The sequence below is a fragment of the Akebia trifoliata genome, chromosome 3, assembly GCF_017979445.1.
Source record: "Akebia trifoliata isolate Shusen 1 chromosome 3, ASM1797944v1, whole genome shotgun sequence".
NCBI classification, from domain to species: Eukaryota; Viridiplantae; Streptophyta; class Magnoliopsida; order Ranunculales; family Lardizabalaceae; genus Akebia; species Akebia trifoliata.
The window spans coordinates 53,956,611-53,981,386 of record NC_141377.1 but is presented as its reverse complement, the minus strand read 5'-3'; the positions used below and the strand labels follow the sequence as shown (position 1 = coordinate 53,981,386).

The 24,776-nt window shown below is 32.5% G+C and overlaps 4 protein-coding genes across 4 annotated transcripts; 1 reads left to right on the top strand and 3 right to left on the bottom strand.

Annotated features, from left to right (window-relative positions):
- Positions 1 to 3,672: 3,672 nt before the first annotated feature.
- Positions 3,673 to 4,335, top strand: LOC147408000 (late embryogenesis abundant protein At1g64065-like). Its single transcript, XM_086432647.1, has one exon. The coding sequence runs from the start codon at positions 3,673 to 3,675 to the stop codon at positions 4,333 to 4,335; it is 663 nt and encodes a 220-aa protein (XP_086288773.1).
- Positions 4,336 to 9,139: 4,804 nt separating this feature from the next.
- On the bottom strand, positions 9,140 to 9,706 carry LOC147407999 (late embryogenesis abundant protein At1g64065-like). The gene has a single exon (XM_086432646.1). The coding sequence runs from the start codon at positions 9,704 to 9,706 to the stop codon at positions 9,140 to 9,142; it is 567 nt and encodes a 188-aa protein (XP_086288772.1).
- A 4,723-nt stretch (positions 9,707 to 14,429) lies between these two features.
- On the bottom strand, positions 14,430 to 14,996 carry LOC147407998 (late embryogenesis abundant protein At1g64065-like). The gene has a single exon (XM_086432645.1). The coding sequence runs from the start codon at positions 14,994 to 14,996 to the stop codon at positions 14,430 to 14,432; it is 567 nt and encodes a 188-aa protein (XP_086288771.1).
- Positions 14,997 to 21,240: 6,244 nt separating this feature from the next.
- On the bottom strand, positions 21,241 to 22,951 carry LOC147407997 (putative membrane-associated kinase regulator 2). The gene is made up of 2 exons (XM_086436816.1): positions 21,720 to 22,951; positions 21,241 to 21,575 (listed from the first exon to the last, which is right to left on the bottom strand). The coding sequence occupies exons 1-2, from the start codon at positions 22,648 to 22,650 to the stop codon at positions 21,496 to 21,498; spliced, it is 1,011 nt and encodes a 336-aa protein (XP_086292942.1). The 5' UTR covers positions 22,651 to 22,951; the 3' UTR covers positions 21,241 to 21,495.
- Positions 22,952 to 24,776: the final 1,825 nt, after the last annotated feature.

The window sequence follows — 24,776 nt, the reverse complement described above, 5'->3', positions numbered from 1 at the left end:
AATGGGATCTTTCTTTGTTATTGGTAGGAAAATGTTGGACTGTCTGCGTTCAACAGTGTTGGACTGTCAAACCGTTGATTTATTAAATTGTATCTCGAGGAAAGAAGTCTATGGTTATCTGTGCACTGCCATGTCAGTGCAGTGTTGAATGCAGGCAGTGTATGACAGACTCTTATTGGTACTAAATTTAAGGATGGAGTAGCAAGTGAGTTAAGATTTACATACCTTCAATGGAGTGTTCTGATAAATAGTCGAATAAAATGAAAATCGTGTCATGTAGTCTCTCTCTCTCTCTCTCTGCTTCGCACTTGATTGATTGAGAAAGTGATTTCTTGATTTGTAGATAATTGCTTGGGAAGTCTGATTCTCTGTAGAGACTTCGTATAAATTTTCTTGACCATTATCTGATCGGCTGAGAAGGATTTTTGTGCTTGTAGAGAAGGGCTTTTGGGTTTTATCTTCTTTTAGAACTGGAGTCCAAATTTTTTGTTGTAGAATCTTGCTTCTTCCTTGAATGAATGCTTGAGAGCTTTTTCTCTAGAGAGGGAGCTTGTGTCTTGGCAAAGAAAGTGATCAAGGACACTCAACCATTTCATTGAGATGTTGTTATTGCCTTAAAGATATATGGCATTATTTTGTAGGAATCCTTGAACAACGATATTGAATTGTGACATCATTTGGAGTACAACCCTTCTTTTCCATTTCCTTGAACAAATCTGCAGCTTCATTTAACATTCCTTCATTAAGAAAGCCTTTGATCATTGTTGTATATGTTACAATGTTCGGTTGCAAAAGAATTCCTTTTCCATCTTTTATGTTCCCAGCTTTGCACATATTATCAATAGTGAAGTTGCAAATTATAATATCAGTTTCATTCCACCAAATTGATGACATACCCACTTTCTGCCAAATTTTTTGAGTGATTAGACCCTCCTCAAATTGGTAATAAGATGCCTACATTTTCAAATTGATGACATGCCACTTTGATCTTCTACGGCTTTACTAGAGTAGCATAAAATGACTTAAATACTCTCATTTTCAACTTGTAATAAAAAAAATTCTTAATTTTTTCCCTTAAATGAGTCATCTCCAAGTTCCCTAACCTCTATTGTAAATTAATCTAAATATAAATTTCATCTTCAATCTATCGTTTTGAACATCATCTTAATCTCTTTGTAGAAAATCATAGAATTTTCTAAATATAAATTTCATCTTCAATCTATCGTTTTGAACATCATCTTAATCTCTTTGTAGAAAATCATAGAATTTTCTATTAAAAAAAAAAAATCTCATGATCTTCTAATTGAAAAATCTTATTTATTTTGATTTGAAGCTTAAATTAGATTAATTTAAAGGTTGAAAATTATGGTAAAAATTTCTTCTAAATGGTTGAAGGTGACTTATTTTTAAAAGAGAAATCAAAGGTATTCCGCTTTCAAGTTGAAGATGAGGGTAATGAGGTTATTTTGCATTAATCTATTGAAGAAGACTAAGGTAGAGGGTGCATATAGGAATTTTGGTGAATATTTGAGTGACCTCCTATGTTAAACTGTTGGCATTACTCTTTGACTTGGGTCTTCTTTCATAGACTAATGACAAATACCCTAAATGCCATTTCTTCAACTTCTACCAAAAATGTTCCCCAAAAACCAATCATCTTCAAGTTCATCATGATGTAGCTACAACAAAAATGTTTTCACTAAAATTTTTAGTAGTAACTTTTGAACATTAAATGATGAAAAATATTATGACTAAATATCAAATTTCTTATAGTGACTTCAAATCATAAATTCAAATGAAATAGTTTTTTTTTGGGTAATAAAACATACCACAATTTAACTGATAAAAAACATATTTTAAAAGTTTTTTTTAGGAAAAAAAAAACTCACAAATCTCATGATGTATTATATATATATATATGGAAAATGTTTGGCACGCTATTATTTGCCCAACTTGTTTTGTCCTACATGGGTTAGAAGTTTTGGAATTGTCTGATTTTTGATGAGGATGATCTATATGGTGAGAAGATCATCCTCATAAAAAATTAGTCCATTCCAAAACTTTTAACCCATGTAGGACAAAACACGTAGGGTAAAACGTAGGATAAATAGTAAGGTGCCCAACATGCCCTTATATATATATATATATTTGTGTAAATTCTAATATATATTTTGTATTTATCATTTAAGTCCTGATAAAATGACTCGCTAGGTGACATACTCAATCGACTCACTAATGTAGATAAGTTTGGAAATTGTAGATCTTTCCGCCTCGGGATACACAGTTCCCTCGGTATACATTTTTTTATGGGGAAGTATAATCGTATATACCGAGACATATAGATCTATGGTTCTTGAACTTGTCACGTCAGTGAGTCGATTGAGTTTGCCACTTGGCGAGTCATTTTATCACGACTCCTCATTTTTCCCCCAAAGTTTTCCCTTGTTGTTTTCAATCCGTATTCTGACTTTTTGACTATGCTAATACGTAAATTTAAGGGTGATTATGAAAAATTACCAATATTTATCTATAAATAGAAACAATTTAAACAAAATTGTCTTATAAAAAAACACACTTTGTAGTGTGCTTAGCAATCAAATGGTGGTGGAAAATGAATTTTCACAATATTCATTTTTCCATGACCATTTTAAAAAAGAATTAGAATTTCTTTGGAAAACAAATTCCTTGTAATCAACAAACCCTCACTATAACACTTCGTGAAAAAAGGGGTAATTTTAAGATTATAATGAAAAATGCTGAAATCAATTGATCAGAAAATGGTCCATCAAGTTGAGGTATTGTGTGTAGGCCCAACAAGAGATGGGTAAATCATTCATGAATCTATGGTCTCAATTATGCCACGTGGTATTTAGATGAAACATCATTTCAAGCAAACCTTTTGTCCATTTGCAAGGATTCGAAAGTAGAACGTTTTTTTTTTTCTTCCATTCGTGAAGTGTAAGAATACTTGTCTCTGGTTCTAAAGAAAAGGATCTTCGACCGCAAATTACTTCAATAGGTACTTATAGGACAAAATGACAATTTAATCCCCTATCACACATATTCACACTTGAGATACGAAAATAGATGGGTGTTGCTTTAACTTAGCCCCACCTAGGAAACAATGGAAGCAAAGGAGCCCAGACAGAGACTCGGAGCTTAACTCAATTTCAACCAACAAAACCACCGATTCACATGTCAGTGGGTCATCAAGGTTAACAACACAGACTATAGAGTGCTTTAATTTTGACTAACCTTTTTTTTTGAAAGTCAACTCAAATAATTATTGAGTCAACTCAAATAATTATTGAGTCAACTCATCCATTTGGTTGAGTCAACTCAAAATTACATTGAGTCGAATCAATAAAACTAAATATTTGTATTTATTTAAAATATTAAAAAAATTATTTTTAAATTTTTATATATTTAAAATATTTTTTATTTGACTCGTTGAACTGCACTGGCGAATTTTTGACTTGGACTTCACCAGGTAGATATCCGAGTCGAGTGAGTCGAGTTTTCTAGTTTCATCAAATCATATAATATAAGACCCTCCCCATACTCCCCAAGCATCCAAACAACATAATCAACACTTCACCCTTTATTCTTCCACAAAAAATATATAAAAAAAATCTTCTCTGTTGTGAAATTCCTTCCAAGATGAATCATAACATGGCCGAGAACAACCCACCGAAGCCGTGGTCACCCGTCCATGGCAGCGTTCAAGCTCATCGAGACGAAGAATCTGCGGCAATTCAAGCCAATGAACTCCTTCGAAAGAAGAGAATCGAATGGTGCCTATGCATTGCTGGTTTGACAATAGTTAAAATCATAATATTTGCATTCTTGGCATTAGTCGTATTTCGTATCAAATCGCCTAAGATTAAAATCAATGCGGGCGCCATCATTAGCAGCACCATTAGCACCACACCCACACCTGCCTTCACCATGACATTGAACACCCAAGTGTTGATGAAAAACAATAACTTTGGAGCATTCAAGTTCGATAGCGGTGCCATGATCGTAACTTATAGAGGTTTGAAGGTTGGGGAAACTCAGATTCCCGCGGGGAAGGCTAAGATGAAAGGTACATGGTGGATGAATATTTGTACAGATGTGAAGTACTCTGATGATCATCAACTAGGGAATAATTCAAGCCTACTTGGTACTGATTTAAATTCAGGATTATTGGTGCTGAAAGCTAATGCTAAATTGAAGGGTAAGGTTTCACTAATGAAGATCATCAAGCGAGGTACATATGCCAAAATGAACTGTAATATTATAATTCGTATCGCCAACAAGTTGATTTTGATTCAGAATGTTCATTGCAAGTGAAGTAGAATGCAACTGGTTTTTTTAATTTTTAATTTTTTTTTGCTGTATTTCAATGCGAATTGTGAACAAGGTGATGTAGAACGTTAATTACAAGAGTGACATGGAATTAATGCATTTAATTGTTTTAGTTAGTTTGATTTTATTTTTAAATAAAGAGATCAGATTTATTACTGCTTAAAATCTACATTTGTAATATTTAATATTTAATATTCTCTATTTATCTATATTGGAATTGATATAACTTAGTTGGATTTAAGTAAGATTTTCAGATTTATTGCATGAAGCAGATACTAGTGATGCAAGATTAGTCAGGCTGGTCAGACCTCACATTTGAATTTTTATTATAAAAACTCTCCCAGAGATCTTACTACTCAAGGAAAACTTAAGTTATCAAGATTGTTATTCAATTAATTTTGGAGTGGGATCTACATTCTTTTAAAAGATTAAATATCTATAATACTTTCATTTTTAAAATCAAATGTTTATTAGATCCTTTCTCTTCATTCAATATCAATTATCTCTCCCGAAATCATTATTGAACCAACATGACCATGTTAGCAATCTAACAACACAATCTTTTAGATTTCATTATAAAATTTATAGTTAAAAAATAGAAAAACAAAGAAGAAGAAGAAGAAAAGAGGAATAATAAGTATTTGATTTAAAGAATTAAATATATTATAAGTATTTAATCTATTAAGATGATGATGTGGATCCCACTCCAAGCTTTGTTGGATAACAAGTTCGATAAAGTAAGTGTAATAAAAATGTAACAATGAGCCTGCCTAAAAGGTTTCAATCATTTTTTTTTTCAAAAAATAAGGGATCAGATGCTTTATCTGATAACTAATAGCATGGATAGTTAATTCAACAATCATTTAAGAAAATGTCGATTAATTCAATTTTTGCACGATCCACACTCCACAAGAATGAGTAAACATTATTTTTTATGAACTAAAAAATACTAACCTATGATTCCTCACTCTATAATCAATTCCAACTATGGATTGTTATGTTACAAGGAAGAAATCATTTTACACAAGTAGACTACTCGAGTCATCTCAATATTGCTCACGAATAAGATGAGATCACAAAAAGCTCAATAAGTGATTAAGATAAAATTGATTTGATCTTTCTTAATTAAATTTATTATAATATATAAATAATTTTATATGATTAAAACATAATTTTAGAACTTGACTTAAATATTCATTGATTGATTGAAATAAAAAATTAACAAGTCAATATAAATGAGTCAAATAAAATTATATTGAATTTATGAATACCTTTTAATAAATTAAAAATATATTTTTTTCACAGAAATATTAATAAAGAAATAAATTGGTTAAGTTTTTTATATGACTCCGTATATTTTTAAATCAAACTACTTTTTAAAGTTGTTAAAAGGGTATTTCAGGGATTTTTCTTAAAAAGATCCTTAACAGGTTAATATTTTATGGGACCGACTAGTTGCCAACTACCCATTACCAATTGCGTTCCATCACTTAAAAAATTCCCCTTTGCACTCCATTTGAATGATTCCACTCAAAAAATAATTAAAAATTGTTGCACTCCTTTTCTTTTATAGTTTTTTTTTCCTCAACTATACCTCAAATTATTGTTGGTTCAGTAATTTTTACAAGAAATATTGTCATTTTGGAACTATTTAGAAAGTTACATTCCACAAAAATTGAAAAATCAATACTTTAATAATAATGTTGCAGTGACCTCAAGATTATACCTCATATTGCACATCCTGACGTGAAAGTGTGTAGGAACCAAACATGCTTTTCATCGATACACAAATCAAAAAACATCTATGATCCTTACACTCTTTCATGTCAGGATGTGCGATATGAGGTACAATCTTGAGGTCACTCCAACACGACTTCTACTTTAATTAAGTTGGAGCCAAAGAGATCACGAGCAAAATCAACCACAAAATATGAGCAAAGTAGAGGATGAGCATAGAATACAAAACTACTAATTAAAATAAAGGTTAGGTCCTAAAAGATTGGGTATTGGAGTACAAGTAGTAAGTTACAATAGAGGTTATAAGAAAAAACAAAAACAAAAATAAAAGATCTGTTAAGATTGGTGGGCAACCATCTATTAGTGGTGTGCAACTGGTCGGTTCCTATTTTATTTAGTGAGATTTAAATGATCTGTATTATTTACTAGGGACCATTTGGTACATATTTTCAATAAAGAGTACTTCACAGTCATTATTCTTTTTTTTTTTTCCAAAGATGGAGTTGGCTGTGGGGAGGATTTAGCTTAAATATAATGTATGTTATGGAAAAATATTATCTTGGGCTTTTTCTTATGGGCTTTTCTAGTCTCGAATCAAGAAACATCTGACGTAAAACGTTAAATGTTTGGTTGAGCTGAGTGGAATGGCTCTAATTTCCTAGGGATAATCTTTCTGATTTTTCATCTCAGCCGTTTGTTTGATATTAAACATCAAACCTGATTTGAGACTTTGAGGCTAATGGTCATCTTTTGAAGATATCAACGCTCCTGGGCGACTAATATTTCTGACTTTTGGTCTGGGGTACGTTTGCCATCACTTTGAAAATTGAATATTAGAATACCAATAGAAGCTTCCAGAGAAAATTACACAATGGACCTGATAGAGGGACTTCTTTCTAAATATCCCACCTAACTTTTGGGAGGTAACTTAAATAACCCTGATAGTAGACTTTTTCTTTCAAAACACCCCTCACCTTAATAAAATTTATAACTGTAATTTTCTAACCTCTTTTAACTTAAATAAGTTTTTTTAACGACGATTGTAATTCATTTTGACGATTTATGATAACAGATGATGAGTTAAAGATACAATTATAATTTCAAAATTTTAAATATAACTTTTAATCTATTCTAACAATTTATGACAATGAATGATGAACGATTAATGATAAATTCATAATCTTGAAGTATGAAGATTTAAATATAAGATTTGATCATATCTGACATTTGTGTTATTATTATTATTATTATTATATCCCTCAACTCCTAAGAATGACTTATGAAACAAACACATGAATCCAACACCTTAAATACAAAATCCAATGGTTGAGATTTATCTTAGGGATAAGTACCTCTGAGATTTGTGTTGTCAAGATACTCTTAAATCTCAACCATTGGATTTTTTGTTTGAAAGGTTGGGATCATGTGTTTTTTTCAAGAGTCATTGTTCGGAGTCAATGGATTCCAACCCTATCATTATTATATTATAATTATCAAGTATTTTATAAAGATCATCTGGTGCCAAGCTCGATGTTTTATGACTTTTCAATCTCACCACTAGATGAATCATCGCAAAAAAACTTAAAATTCATGTAGAATGATAGTGAAATTGATGCTTAAATATATTTATAAAAAAAATGTTCTTTGATTAAGATTAAATTTTGGATAAAATCAAGCATAAATTTTTATGATAATTAATATTACCACATGTACACCAAGTTTGACTAACGCCACACCAATTGTGCGCAATTCTTTGTTAATTTATATAAGAATTGGTGTGGCAATAGTAACTCTCATCTTTATTTGAATGCTCGTTTCATTATTATTATATATGCATTTTAGATATTTGGTGAAGATCTATATAATAGCAGAGATCGTCAATCATTTAGATCAATCTCTGATCCTATCATCGAGATCAATCTAATACAATTCATCTTGATCTATGATTACAAATCGTTAATCACAATGATTGATCATGAAAATTTGAGATTGACGATTTAAAGTGTCACTCTCAATGATTTGATTCGTCTATCACGACAATTTGAGTATTATGTTGTATTTAGGTGTGGCAGGCATTAAAAAAGAAAGACTTTACCAACTAGGCCATTAATTAATCGTCTAAAAGTCAGGGTGCATCTAGAAAGAAATCCCTATGGTAGGGTCCATTAATTAATTTTCCGTTAGATTTTAGACCTGAAAAGACATCCACGCATTTTACTTTACAAATTACGTGGGTATTCGGCTATGTTGATAATTGGATCGGAAATTTGTCAAATTAGTCCTACTTGCATTTATTACAAACTACAAAAATTAGAAACATATATAAATTTTATTAATTTTTTTTCATTTATATTGGTAAAAAGAAAATATTAAAAAAAGCAAATGGTTGAATTTTATGTCAAATAAAAATATATTACTTTATAAATACTTAGAAAATAATTGTAATGTTTCATAATAAAATAAACATATTATTATGTTCTTGACAAAAATATTATACATGGTCCAATAATTATTGGTTGAGTTTCTAAGCCGACTTGATACATTTTTGGCCTAACTTGGTCAAGTTGATTAAGATAGCTGGTTTTATCCAATTTTGAAGCTGAGTCGCTAGAAATCCAATCCAATCCAATGAAATCAATTCAACTTTCATTCGATCCAAAAAGTTGTGAAGCTGTAGTTTTGACTACCATATTCTCTAGATGAACAAAAATTAATGAAAGTTAGTACAAAGAGTTCGATCAGTATTAAAAAAAACAAAATCAAATCCAATATAAAAACTTAATACGAAGAATACATGAAAGAACACCATTTTACATATGTAAAGAGTAATATAAGTGCTCTCTCTTTTATTTTATTTTTTCTAAGAAAAACAATAAGTAAAACAAGTGAAATAAAAACATATATGGATATCCATACAATCAATCTCAAATCCTAAAATAGTTCATAACTCATATGTCACGGTTCGATAGTAGAGACCATATGATGCAAGTAATCATAGTGATGGTCTCACTCCGGACACTAAACTGGCCATGACACTATATATCTCCACGTTTCACCTACAACTGATGCTTCCAATCGATATTGGGTTTGTTCTAATAATTATGATGCAATTCATTTCCCCTGATTTACGTTTCTTCATAACGTGCATCACTGTCGATTTCCCTCTCAACCTGGCATGGCTTCTCAATGTCAAAATTCCCGAATTCAATTCATTGGGAAGGTTTAAATTACCTTGTAACAAATTTGAATTAACGTCCACCGCAATCGGCAACGTTCGAGTTTTACGAGCCTTAGCCTTCCCTTTAGAAATCTCGGCTGCACCGACTGCGGTGTCTTGATAATAAAGGGTCATCGTGGTATTGTCGAATTTGTATTCGCCAAAATTCCTATTCTTGATGGTGACCTCGGCGAGCAACTTGATGGCAAAGGATGTCGGCGATGTATTAATGTTATGATCGATGAAGGTTATGGTCTCAATCCTAACCTTAGGACTTTGAACACGAAGAACAGTTAATCCCAATCCTGTCAAGACAATTACTTGAAATACGACGAAAATACTACCATATATGATCCATTTCTTCCTCTTTTCTCTACGGGTTTCTTGCTTGGATTCCAACATGGCTAACTATGCGTTATTCGATCGATCGATCGATGGCATGTATCGAAATCTTGGAATGAAATCAGTTTTGCTTGCCTAAGATGGTGTTGGCTGTTTGGAGGATTTAGCTTTAAACAAGCTACTTATATAGTATTTGTAATGGAAGAATATTAGTTTGGGCTTTGTTTATGGGCTTTTCTAGTCTCAAATGACGTTTGATAGAGTATATTAAATGTATGGTTGAGATAAGAGAAAAAGCACAGTTTTCCTACGGATTGGTATTAGTTCCCATCTTAGACGTACGTTTGACGGTAAAACTCAAACATAGTTTAAGGCTATTGGAATTTAGATATTTTTCTTTTTTTTGTTGACCAGAACGCGTGTGGACGACTTTTATTTTTGAGTTTTGGTCTCCGATGGAGTACGGACACTGTAGCCGAGAATATAATTGAATAAAATAATAATAGAAGTTTCTAACGACTATTTTAAGGTTCAGCAAACCACTAAGATAGGGACACGTGGGAAGATTAAAAGTTTATAACTATTAAATCAATTTGTAAACAAGAAGGAAAATTTAGGGATAATTGAAGTATATTTTTCAACAGTCGTACATAATGATTATCATCATTATTATTATTATTATTATTATGGGTCAGATCTCTTGACTCCTAAGAATAATTCATGAAAAAAACATATAAATCCAACCCTTTAAATACAAAATTCAAAAGTTGAGATTTATCTTAGGGATAAGTATATATGAGATTTGTGTTATCAAGATACTCTTAAATCTCAATCATTGAATTTTTTTGCTTAAAGGATTGGGATTGCATATTTTTTTCACAGGTCATTATTAGGAGTCAATGGATGCAAACCATATTATTATTATATTAAAAGTGTCAAGTATTTTATGAAGATCATCTAGTGCCAAGCTCGATGTTTTATGACTTTTCAAGCTCACCACTAGATGGATCGTCACAGAAAACTTAAAATTCATGTATAATGATAATGAAATTGATGTTTGAATATATAAAACAAATGTTCTTTAATTAAGATTAAGTATTGGGTAAAATCAATTATAAAATTTTATGATAGTTAATATTACCACACCAACTTTTACTACCGCCACACCAATAATGTGCAATTCTTTGTTGATTTATATAAGAATTGGTGTGGCAAAATTCTGATGAGACTATCGTTGTTCTTCTCACCGGAGTTAATAATAATCTTAGTTTTACCTTACTTGTGGGGCAAGTAGGGGATCGAACCCAAGAGAAAGGAGGAATAGAACTAAGCTAAGAAAATAAAATTCAAATTAACTAAAAGAAATTAAAACTGTTTTTTTTTTTTTGTATTTTTGAACTTATAAGAAGATGTAAAATTGCTAGAAAATAAACTAAAGTAAATGAAATTAAAAACAAGTAAACTTATGAATTAAAACACCATTGGAGGTGGATCTACCTAAAACATGTTAATGAGCAATTTCTAGTCTCTAGCCTTTTTATAACTCAATCATAAGGGCTTGGTGTTAGCTCCTTAGATCGGAAAGTTTTGCAATTAAAATGAAATAAAGGAACAAAAACAAAGTAGAATTTCTTGAGAACTTCTTACTACAAATTATCTAATTTAAACATACTTTATCTTGATCTAATCTAAGCATAAAGTATCTATATTAAGAATAAAATGTGCAAGAAACTTAAAGAGAATTCATAAGCATTTTAAATAAAAGAAAGGCATAAAATTAGAAATAACACAAGAACTTGCTTTAGGCTTTTCCACTCTCCAATGGAGGGGAACTTAGCCTAATGTCATTGTAAGAGAGGGAAGATAAGAGATGAAAGAACTTTTCTTCATTTCATGGAGAAAATTACAACTTCTTCTTCTTCTACTTCTTACAAGACTATTTAACTAAAAGAAAATAACTAGAAAATGAAAATACAAAAAATAAGAGAATAGACTAAGAGCCTTAGATTAAAGGAGTCTTGGATAAGAGAACCAAGATGGGACCCTTTCTTTAGAAATGAAGGCTTTATTTATAGAGAAAAATGTGTGTAGAAGAGTCTAAAAGTAGCTTCCACTTTTCATTGTACAAAAAGACAAAAGAGGAGAATATGAGTTAAGGATTAGGGCATTCCAAAGGATTAGGGCATTCCAAAGTGGGCCCAAATGCTTTTGCCTTGAGATTTTGATTCCAAATTGTTGATTTTCTGCACAAGAAACACACGTAATTAGATTTATCTAGTAAATGAATTTATTTATATATAATTAAGCCTAATTAACATGCAATGTGGTGGTTTGAGGCTTATCATGATTATTATCTTAATATAGAGAAATAGGTACAAAAATCAAGATAAATATCCAGAAAATGTACGTATAATTGAGTGTTTGGAGACACTCATCACACCCCCAAACTTACCTTTTTCTAGTCCCTAGAAAATAAAACTGCCACTTTCGCAAGCACCTCGACTGCATTTAGCGAATGCAGCAAGCCCTTGAACCGCTAGGTTATCCCTAGTGGACGAGTTTGACTCGTGAGGGTTTGCAAAAAATATACCCACAAAATTTGAAAATAACTTTGAAGTAAAAATAGTCAAAATCAAAACTTATATTGAAAAGCACAAGTCTTTTTTTTGGTTTTGTCAATCAATTAGAAGTACTGCTTGGTATAAAGTCCCAACCCTTATTTCTCTATGACAAAACTTAGACTTAAATTGACCTTTGAGCGATAGTGATTCTAACTTAGAAATTTAAGAGATTCGATTTCCCAAAATGAGTTTCAACCTTCTAACTACTCAAGAATAACTGGAGTAACTTAGGGTTTAATTCTAAACTTAGTATCCTGTCTGGGGTAGTGAGAAGTGTGGATATTCACTTTAATACCTCTAAGGGGCTTTATCTGTGATATTCCAGTATACTCACATTTTTACACTTGATGGCTTTCACCCTACTAAAACTTTACATAAACTTTTGGATCTTTGACTTTTTCTTTTTTTTTTTTATATTACTTCTTCACTATTTTAAATACAAAATTCAAAAGTTGAGATTTATCTTAGGGATAAGTATATCTAAGATTTGTGTTATCAAGATACTCTTAAATCTCAATCATTGAATATTTTTGCTTAAAGGATTAGGATTGCATATTTTTTTCACGGGTCATCTTTAAGAGTCAATGGATTCAAATCCTATTATTATTATATTAAAAGTATCAAATATTTTATGAAGATCATCTAGTGCCAAGCTCGATGTTTTATGACTTTTCAAGCTCACCACTAGATGGATCGTCATAGAAAACTTAAAATTCATGTATAATGATAATGAAATTGATGTTTGAATATATAAAACAAATGTTCTTTGATTAAAATTAAATATTGGGTAAAATCAATTATAAATTTTTATGATAGTTAATATTACCACACCAACTTTTACTACCGCCACACCAATAATGTGCAATTCTTTGTTGATTTATATAAGAATTGGTGTGGCAATAGCAACTCTCATTTTTTATTTGAATGCTTGTTTCACTATTATTATATATGCATTTCAAATATTTGGTGAAGATCTATATAGTAGCAGAGATCGTCAATCATTTAAGTCAACCTTTGATCCTATCATCGAGATCAATCTTTTACAATTCATCTTGATCAATGATTGAACATGAATAATTGAGATTGACGATTTAAAGTGTTATTCTCAATGATTTGATTTGTCTATCACAACAATTTGAGTATTATGTTGTATTGAGGTGTGAAGGCATTAAAAAAGAAAGACTTTACTAACTGAGCCATTAATTTATCGCTTAAAAGTCGGGATGCATTTAGAAAGAAATCCCTATGATAGGGTCCATTAATTAATTTCCATTTAGATTTTAGACCTTTCAAAGACATCCACGTTTTACTTTACAAATTACGTGGGTATTCGGCTTTGTTGTTGAATGTTTGTTTTATAAACCAAACAGATAATTGGATAGGAAATTTGTCAAATTAGTCCTCCTTGCATTTATTACAAATTATAAAAGTTAGAAACATATATAAATTTTATTAAATTTTTTTTTTTCATTTATATTGGTAAAAAGAAAATATTAAAAAAGCAAATGGTTGAATTTTATGTCAAATAAAAATATATTACTTTATAAAGATTTAGAAAATAATTGTAATTTTTAATAATAAAATAAACATATTATTATTATGTTCTTGATAAAAATATTATACATGGTCCAATAATTATTGGTTGAGTTTCTAAGCCGACTTGATACATTTTTGGCCTAACTTGGTCAAGTTGATTAAGATAGCTGGTTTTATCCAATTTTGAGACTGAGTCAATAGAAATCCAATCCAATCCAATGAAATCAATTCGACTTTCATTCGATCCAAAAAGTTGTGAAGCTGTAATTTTGACTACCTTATTCTCTAGATGAACAAAAATGAATGAAAGTTGGTACAAAGAGTCCGATCAGTATTTAAAAAAAAAATCAAATCCAATATAAAAACTTAATACAAAGAATACATGAAAGAACACCATTTTACATATGTAAAGAGTAATATAAGCGCTCTCTCTTTTATTTTATTTTTTCTAAGAAAAACAATAAGTAAAACAAGTGAAATAAAAACATACAATCAATCTCAAATTCTAAAATAGTTCATAACTCATATGTCACGGTTCGATAGTAGAGACCATATGATGCAAGTAATCATAGTGATGGTCTCACTCAGGACACTAAACTGGCCATGACACTATATATCTCCACGTTTCACCTACAACTGATGCTTCCAATCGATATTGGGTTTGTTCTAATAATTATGATGCAATTCATTTCCCCTGATTTACGTTTCTTCATCACGTGCATCACTGTCGATTTCCCTCTCAACCTGGCATGGCTTCTCAATGTCAAAATTCCCGAATTCAATTCATTGGGAAGGTTTAAATTACCTTGTAACAAACTTGAATTAACGTCCACCGCAATTGGCAACGTTCGAGTTTTACGAGCCTTAGCCTTCCCTTTAGAAATCTCGGCTGCACCGACTGCAGTGTCTTGATAATAAAGGGTCATCGTTGTATTGTCGAATTTGTATTCGCCAAAATTCCTATTCTTGATGGTGACCTCGGCGAGCAACTTGATGGCAAAAGATGTCGGCGATGTAGTAATGTTATGATCGATGAAGGTTATGGTCTCAATCCTAACCTTAGGACTTTGAACACGAAGAACAGTTAATCCCAATCCTGTCAAGACAATTACTTGAAATACGACGAAAATACTCCCGTATATGATCCATTTCTTCCTCTTTTCTCTACGGATTTCTTTCTCGGATTCCAACATGGCTAACTATGAGTTATTTGATCGATCGAGTGATGGCACGTATTGAAATCTTGGAATGAAATCAGTTTTGCTTGCCTAAGATGGAGTTGGCTGTTTGGAGGATTTAGCTTAAACAAGCTACTTATATAGTGTTTGTGATGGAAGAATATTAGTTTGGGCTTCGTTTATGGGCTTTTTTAGTCTCAAATGACGTTTGATAAAGTATATTAAATGTATGGTTGAGATAAGAGAAAAAGCACAATTTTCCTAGGGATTGGTGTTAGTTTCCCATCTTAGACGTATGTTTGATGGTATAACTCAAACTTAGTTTAAGGGTATTGGAATTTAGATTTTTATTTTTTATTTTTTGTTGACCAGAACGCCTGTGGACGACTTTTATTTTTGACTTTTGGTCTCCTGTAGAGTACGAACGAACACGTTTGCCGCCATCAAAATTGAATAAACTAATAATAGAAGTTTCTAACGTGACCAATGCCATTCAGACTATTTTAAAACAATTAAGAATTTCTTGGATGCAATACTAGGAACACGAAATAAAGACATGACAAGTCATATCATGCCAAATTGGTCTCAAGAGGCCAAATTAAGCCTACTAAAAAGAAGAGAGAGAGCTCTCACTGACTTGAAATTATGAGTTACAAACTAGATCGTAAGGTAGGATATATCAGATATTCCTAATAACCAAATCCAAGCATTGGGCCTGATTAAACCTGAACCAATACAAGTCAGATCAAATATTTAATAGATAATCCCCTAGGTTGATCCAATTAATTTGCGCCTTAAGGATAGATGATTCAGCCAAGTAAGCTGACCCCTTATCCCACGAGTTTACTAGTAGATTCGGCTAATTATTAGGTTAACCCTCGTCTTAACACGCTTTCTATTAGGTTGGTTCGACCAATTAGGCCGACCTCTCATCCCACGAGCTTACTAGTAGGTTTGACCAACTAAGCTAAACCTCTCATCTTAATGCATTCAATACTAGAAGGTTCGGCCAACATGCCTCTTCACACTAAAAGGTTTGGTTGATATGCTCCTTCGCACTAGAAGGCTCGGCCAACAAGTTCCTACACACTAAGAGGTTCGGCCAATGTACCCCTTGACCCTTAAGTGGCTCGTCCAACAAGTCCCTCTACACGAAGAGGTTCGGCCACCAAGGCCAATCCATCTCCTTGACTAATTCCTCAAATACCAAGAGGTTTGGCCATCAAAGCCTACCCATTTTCTTAACCTATTCAATGATATGTGGTTCGGCCTACTTGGCCGACTCCTCTTAACACCTTTTACATTATATGATTTGGCCAATGTGCTCTTGTCACCATTTTAGATGGATCGGCCAAACGTGCCTTCCATCCTTAAGAGGCTTGGTCAACAAGTCCTTTCACACTAGGTAGGTTAGCCATTAAGCCAAGGAGAAATCACGTAAAAACTAAAGAGGCAATCTTATGCCAAACTATCCAAATAGCACAAATTACACTTGATACTTGAAGGAACCACGGCTACATAACTTGACTGAGCCAACTCAAGAATTGAGTAGTCATTGATTCAATATGGTTACACATTTAAGGTCATCCCTCATGTAAGTTACAAGAACCATGAGGAGTGAGTCTTCATTGTCATCAATTCATCATGGGAATTAACTTTCATAAATGTTGGACAATATGGGAAAAATGTTACAATTGAATTTACTACATCCTTCAATGACTCCAACTTATAAATATGGAGACTTTTCCCACTCAAGTCAGAAGGCACAAGACTCACTTACTCTCATTCTCTTCTTTTTTGTTTTGTAATTTAAATAAGATCTAACTTGATTGTCGAATGCTCATTGACCAGCATCACACCAATGTCTTTTCAGGTTAAGGCAACAAGACTATGATTAAAGACTTAGAGGCTTCACCGAAGAAGACGATCAGAACTTGAAAACTCCATCAGAAAAGTGGATTAGTCATTTATTATATAGCATGTATCTCGAAGAGGAATCAATCATTTATTGTAACTAGTATCTCGAGAAGTGGGAGATCCAAAAAATCCCCATAGTTAATAATTGAACAAACAAGATATGCAATCTCTTCAAATTATTTTTAACACTCACGAATTATGAACGAACTTAATAGTTGAAATAGAAGAAATCCATCACACAATTAGTATGGAAAATCGTTCATTTTCTTAGAGAATACTCACGACCCACCTTTTGATGTAGGATTCTCAATTGGTTAGATCCATGTGGTTGGGGCCAATCCATTAAGAGTTGGATTGGTTTGGGATCGCATATGATAGTTTATTGGAATTGGTCCTTTCGGATCCAAACATTATCCATAACAATTTGATAAATAATTCATATAAGCATCACATATTTAAACAATGTATTATTATTAATATTAATATATTTTTTTTATGACCGGGTGTTCGAACTTATGTCTAACTAGGGGAACCAGAATAGGTAGGGCTAGACACAAGGCATATGGGTCACTCCCTCGGGCACGTGCAATGCCCTCACATCACATGCACCGGGTTATTATTATAAACTTTGATCCAAACCCCAATTTACTAGATCTAATCAATCAAATTTCTACTATTATTTAATCCATTAATATCCTATTTTGATGGACCTTGAACAAGCTTGTATGAACCAAAGATCTTTAGGGTCATGACCTTGACTTGGAGGATAATAATAACGAAATTGATAGTCTTTGACCAGGAACAAGTATTAAAAATAAATGGAAAGAATCTTAAAAAAAATACGAATTATTCTTCCTCACGCAAATCTTTGGGAAGTTTCCATACTTAGGAAATTTCTATGAAGAAAAATTGAGGAAGTTTCCTTGAAGAATGAAATAAATATTAAATAATACTATAACACCAGTCCTGAAGAAAAGAATTTGGCACTTTCAATGAGAATATGAAACAACCCTACCAGATTTTGGCACACCAAATTTTACTAATAACACACCATTCCTTTTGAAATTAAAGGAGTGTCAAAATGTAGATTGGTGTGTTAATAGAAACTCTCTATTATATATAGCCCTGCATTATATATATATATATATATATATATATATATATATATATATATATATATTGGCTAGGTCAAACTGATGATACCCTTTGACCTGCATCATCATGCCATTGAGTCATCAGCTCGGAATAGACGATCGATGGAACCTACTTGACCTGGTTGGTTTTCAAGGTGACATGACCACAAAATATCGATGAAACCAATTTGTTGAATCAATTTAACAAATCATCGACCGAGACTCGGTCTAGTCAACTAAAAAATGCACCTAGTCAAGTTAGAAACCCAAGTTAATTGACCATATGTTATTTTTTGGAGAGCAAAAATTATGTGTTTTATTAACTTTAAAATATAAAAAACTAAATATATAGGGAGCATTCAAGGGATATAAGTAAAAACATATGTAAAAATAATTACTTTTCAAAATATGGGTAAGAAGTTTCAAATTAAGCCGATTTTTTGTGAGGATGATCTATATGATGAGAAGATCATCCTCACAAAAAATCGGCTTAATCTGAAACTTCTTACCCATATTTTGAAAAGTAATTATTTTTACATATGTTTTTACTTATATTGATGAGAAGATCATCCCCACAAAAAAAAATGATTGAGATCATCCTCTTTAAAAAATGATTATTTTTCATATGTTTTTACTTATGTCCCTTAACGTTCCCTCTTAAAATATAAAAAATAATTTTAAATTATTATCATATTAAGTTCGGGTTGGGCAAATCAGGTTGCCCCATACTTACGCCTGATCCCAACCCAATTTGAGCGAAATTTTTTTTTGTTGTTGTCTGAAGTTTGAACCCCCATGGCCAAACCCAAGGCATAGGAACTGACCAAGGTCAGGTTCAACCCAACAAGTTCGGGTTTAGCCCACCCAAGTTGCAGTCATAGTAGGGCTCGAAACTTGCTTGGGTTGCGCTTGCGACTTCCATTGCCAAACCAGCTTTCACTAACGGCACCTCAAGTTGTGTGCAAATTCTTTGGTGATTACATATGAATTGGGGGTGGTATTAGCACGTATCCTAAAGATATGTCTCGTATCCCTAAGATGCATTCTATTTCACATTTTAATGATTAAGATTGCGTGTTTCTTTTCATGAGTCCACCGATATACATCGTAATGCACATCATTTCAGGCCGAACTGGTTACAAGGTCGCGTGCCCTAGCCCAACAAGGATTTGACAGGTTTGGAAATTGTGGGCCTGATCTTCCTTTGTGGGCCTAATAGATATGACCATTTTTCTTATTTCTTTGATCGGGCTGGACAGCTCTAGCAGGCCAAAGGGCTTCGTCTAAGAACCCTTATCAAACAATTAGCGTTGGGGGGCGTTCAATGGCTAACTTTTTGGCAAAACATTTTTCAAAACATGAGTTAGAGGTTTTGGAATGGGCTGATTTTTGGTGAGGATGATCTCTACGGTGAGGAGATCATCATCACCAAAAATCAGCCCATTCCAAAACTTCTAACCCATGTTTACAAGCTGAAAAATCGTGATGGGGTTAGAAGTTTTGGAATGGGCTGGGCTGATTTTTGGTGATGATGATCTCCTCACCTCTAACTCATGTTTTGAAAAATGTTTTGCCCAAAAGTTTGCCATTGAACGCTACCCATTAGCGTCTATCTAACTTTTGAATAGCAAAAATCTGATCATATATTTTATTATTTAATACCTTCAAACTCGTTTGATTCAACCCAAATTACACTGAGTTGACTCAATCATAAGCTATGCAATAATAGATTCAAGTATCTTTTTTTCATCATTGTGTCTTTCTTCGAGGTTCGAAATTCTTTTAAATATCTTGGCGTGATCTTACCATATTTCATCATGATCCTTTTGAAGCTCTGAAGTTCTTTTTCCACGTTATTTAGGGGTGAAATTAGGATTTTCTTATAAGGACATGGTTTTTAAACTTGTTCGAGACCGAGATGTATCACCCGAGTTAACTCGATATCAAAGCTGAACGAGACCAACTTACAAAGTCATTTTTTTGATCGAGTTTTATGTCTCACGTTATATTTTTTGAGTTATCTCACGAGACGTCTCAAACGTATTGGAAAACTCATCCGAGACAACTTGGTATCGGAGTTGAACTAGACGAGATGCGATACCGAGTTTAAAAATCATGTATAGGGAGGCAAACTATAGTCAATTGATAATGTTAATAATTACTTTACCAGAGAAATGATGAAAAGAAAAGAAAAGAAAATAGGATAATTTTTTTTTATATAAATAAGATAACATTAAGAAGGGAATAAAAGAACTCGATAATCAAAACAAAAAATTTATTTATACACTTATTTCTTGCATCATCAATTACCCTTTTGGCTCTATCCTTCTAGCATTATTTTATGGTTCAAGCAATTTTTTCACAAAAACTCTTTTTTGTTGAGGTTGACATTGATACGATACAAATGGCACCAAAAGAGGTATTAAAGTCCTACGATAAGATGCCCATCAAAAGAAAATAAAAGTTTCAAAGAACGAGAGATTGTATCCACTTTGTTTTTTTTTTTTTTTTTAAATCCATTTAGAAATATAATGTAATGTTTAATTTGATCAATATTTGAGATACCCCCCTATATTTGTAACCGATGATTCACCAACTTTGATTCGTGTCTTATTCCTTAGAAATATTGTAAATGACCTAAACACCTTCATCTTCATTCTCAAGCTAAACCCATTGATTTTCCTTTAAAACCAATCTTCTTCAAGTTGTTAAAACCTCTAGGGTAAATTATTTTTAATTTGCTCAATCTTTTCTCGATCTATTGTACTCAAAACCTCATCCTTCTAGTTCTTCAAAACCTCATCTTGTTATTGAGTTTTTAATGGCATGAAGAAGTCCTTCATTTTTCTACAAGAAAATCTACCCTTCTACTTTACCGAAAATTCTATGTTGTTATTGAGGTTTGAAGGTTGAAGAAGATAGATTTATAAGGTTGAAAATGAAGTTAAAGACGACTAATGTTATTTGTCGTCTAGTGAGACTTGTTGGAGCAATCTCTTGGCACTGTTATTCGTCGTATAAATCTTTAAACTTTAAAAATTCTTCGATCCAAACAATTGTTGGATGCTCTGAAACAGTTGTATACTTTAAGTTGAAGATGATTGGTTTTGAAAAAAAAATGAGGACTTTCTGGTAGAGGTTGAAGAAGAGGCTATTTAGGTCATTTCGTTATTCTAAGAGAGAGCCTAGGTCAAGGGGTATGCCATCAATTTGAAAACACAAGGGACATCTCTAATATTTGGTGAGCAAGTCTGTATCACCCATATTTTTAAATCTTTATCTACAGATAAAGATTGAAGATTTGATGTTGAAATTACACAGATTACTTTGATTCTGTAGTTGAGTGTACTCAATTACACAAGAGATCTCTTGCAGTAAATCTTTTTTTTCTTTTTCTATGGAAACATTTTTCCCTCTTTTTACCACTTTGAATTCGAAGAACAGAGCTTCAATTTCGAGTGACATTAGCTTTCTCCAGACGAATTTCTCGACTTCTCGTGAGATGGATCGCTCATAGATCGTGTCAGCAGAGACGAATCTGAATCTGAAAACCAAATAAATTTAAACAAAATATAAAAAAAATTGAAGATTTAAATCAAATTAACAGATTTGAAGATTATTTAATAAAACTAAGATAAAATTTCTTCAAATTCAAACAAATTTAAATCAATTGTGATCAGATCTATACCTCTAGAACCACTAAACGATCTTTTACAGTGAAGAATTGCACTCTGAATCCCATCTTGTTGTTCCAACAACGAATCATCACGTCTCCTCACCCCCATTGAAACAGCTTCAACACCAGAAGAAGCCGATCGACTCTTCCCCAAATTCTTACAAACAACTCGCAATCCTCCCTGTAAGTTCCCCTGTTTCTGTGATTTACAATTACTTATGCTCCTCCTCCTCTCTGATTGATCCGCCTCAACTACTTTGTTCTTCATCTTCGAAGAAGAAATTCGAATTGATGAGATCAATTGACTAGAAAACCTCAATTTCTCACCATATCTTTTAGAAACACTAACATACAATGGTTTGATCTTCTTCAAACACTTCTGAACCACCTCCTTCGCAAATTTTTTCTCCTCTTCGGAACTCTGCTTTTTCTTGATTTTGTTTCCAGATCTTCTCGAACTCGAACTGTTATCTTTATTAAAGAGAGAAACAATCGGGATTTCTTCGACATTAAATTTCATGTCTGGTTGCTTAGGATCATTTGTTTCTGTGTTTGTAGACGAATTTGGTTTCTTAAACCTTAACATGAAGACGCGAAACTTTGTTGCGGATTTGAAGATTGAAGCAGGGAATTTCGGTTCGGAAGGGTTGAACTTGAACCCGGTCGAGGATGATTCGGTTCGCATACAGAAACTCGAACCGGGCGACTCACAATCTCCTTCTTCATCGTCCTCGCTATCTGTCTCTTCGTTGTTGTGCTCATCCTCAGAGACTGTAAATTCTAAGTCAAATAAGGATCCTTCGTCATCTTCATCTTCTTCAGTTTGCAGCACAATTTGGCGCACGGTAGCGGGAGTGGGGGTGCGTATGTTAGCCCCAATGGAATTGGTGGGTCCACCACCACCATTGCCTCTCCAATACTTGAGTAAGCTGTAAACTTCCATTGTTAGGAGGCAAGAGTAGCAGAGTAAGAGAGAGAGTGGTAAGCCGTAACTCTATTAGGCTCTTGGCTTTTATTGTGTTTGTGGGGTTGCAGGGAAGTCACGTGACCATAGACAGACGAATATAGGGACAAAGTGTACATCGTATGCCTTAAAAAGCTCGGATAATTGACTCGGATGTCTAGGTGAATCAACTCTATGAGTCACGAGTCAAGTTGGGAGCATCAAATGTGACACATAATTAGGCTAGTTTCTAATGTGACTCGACTCAACTAGTCATGAAAGAAACCCAAGTAATAAAAGGCTTGAGAAATGTTGAAAGAGGCCAAAGTAGCCCATATTTTCTAGCCTCTACCCTTAGAGCTATCTAAACCTACCAGGTAATCTAACTGCACAATGACCTCTCAATGATATGTAGACTATAATCATAAAAACAAATATTTTATTGTTTTAAAATGTAATAATGGAGCTAAAGTGTGGAGGAGATTTTGGCATAATTTTAATTCTTGTCCCAGACTAAGATGACTAGCCTGAGTTGTCTCAATCTCATTCAATAATGACACGGATTTATATAATTTTTCAACATCCACATCGTCTTGCGAGATAAACGAGATGTCTTGGATGATATTTTGAAAATCTCATATGAGTCAGTAAACTTAGTCGAGTCAATTGGTTGTAGATATTGATTAAAATCATTAATTTTTTTAGAATTTAAATATTTATTATATAAATAAAACATGATTTTTTACTAAATTTTTTCTAATCTATCTTAATTTATTAAAAAATTATAATTATTTTAATTTAAATATATATAAATCAATCAACGTAAACAAAGTTAAATGAATTGTCTTGTTCGAGATGAGTTGACTTGTCTAAGACAAGTCAATCTCATCCATGGACAAGACAAGACGTCAAACCGAGTTTTGAAACCATGGACATTGACGATTGATGAGAGGTACCCAAGACGAGTTGATTCATCTAAGACAAGTCAGTCTCATCCACGGACAAGACAAGACGTCAAACCAAGTTTTGAAATCATGGACAGTAGTGACATTGTTGACTGATGAGAGGTACCTATTTTCTATCAATCGATAGTTCAACTAAATGATTGAAAAATTAGGATTAAAATCTAAGAGTTTAATTTTTTTAAACTTTATCTCCTTTCAATTCAATATTTTCATCATGGGAAAAATCAAAATGGTCTCATCAAGACATTCTGAGGCATTCCGAAGTATTCCCAAAATCTTAAATCAATATTTCATTTGGTTTTCAATTTCGTTTTCAATCAAAATTGGAATGTGATGTGCCAAAGTGGACTCAGATACCCATTCTAGGTGTTACTAAACACCACTTTATATTTCGTCTTCCCTTGGAAAAGATGCGACTTGGTGACCTTGCCCTAGTATCCTTTAGCTGACCCATGGAGGTGGTTAGTCTTTAATGAGCTTTGTACATGTGCAGTGTGCTTTACTCTCACTCAAAAGATGGGGAGGAGTAAAATTTTCATTTTAATTTAATTAAACACAAAATAAAGACCCAAAGCTTCGGTCTTTACTTTTCAAAATTTCTTTTTTCTTGAAAATGGTTCCTTTCCTTATTCTTAAAGAGCTTTTCAAATTCAAAGTTTACAACTTCAAGCTTTTTTTTTTTCCTTTGTTCTACTAAGTTTGGTTGGTTTCTAATTTAACCCAACTTTTTAAACCTTTTAAACATATTTTTCTTTGAAAAAAATAAAGTCAAAGGTTGAATTAATTGCTTTAGAAGAAAGAAAAAAAACAAACAAAAAAGCACTATGTCCATCTTTTCAAAAAGACTGAAATGCTACACTATACTTCTTTCTATATGTCTACGCACTTGATTTCTTTTGAAAATTTCTTTCTTTTTCCTATTATTTCAAGTAACAATGAGAGATTTCTGACTAGAATTTTTTTTTTCAGAAGAGATACCTTTTGACTAAACAATGAAACATATTGAAATTATTATGCTTAAGAAGGTATCCAACCAACATGGAGACATTGAAACTATTATATAAAAGTATTCAACCAACATTGGGAGATTTTTTTCACGATTTTTTAATCATAATAGACATTTAAAATTGAATGATTGAATGGCGATTAAATATAATCTGA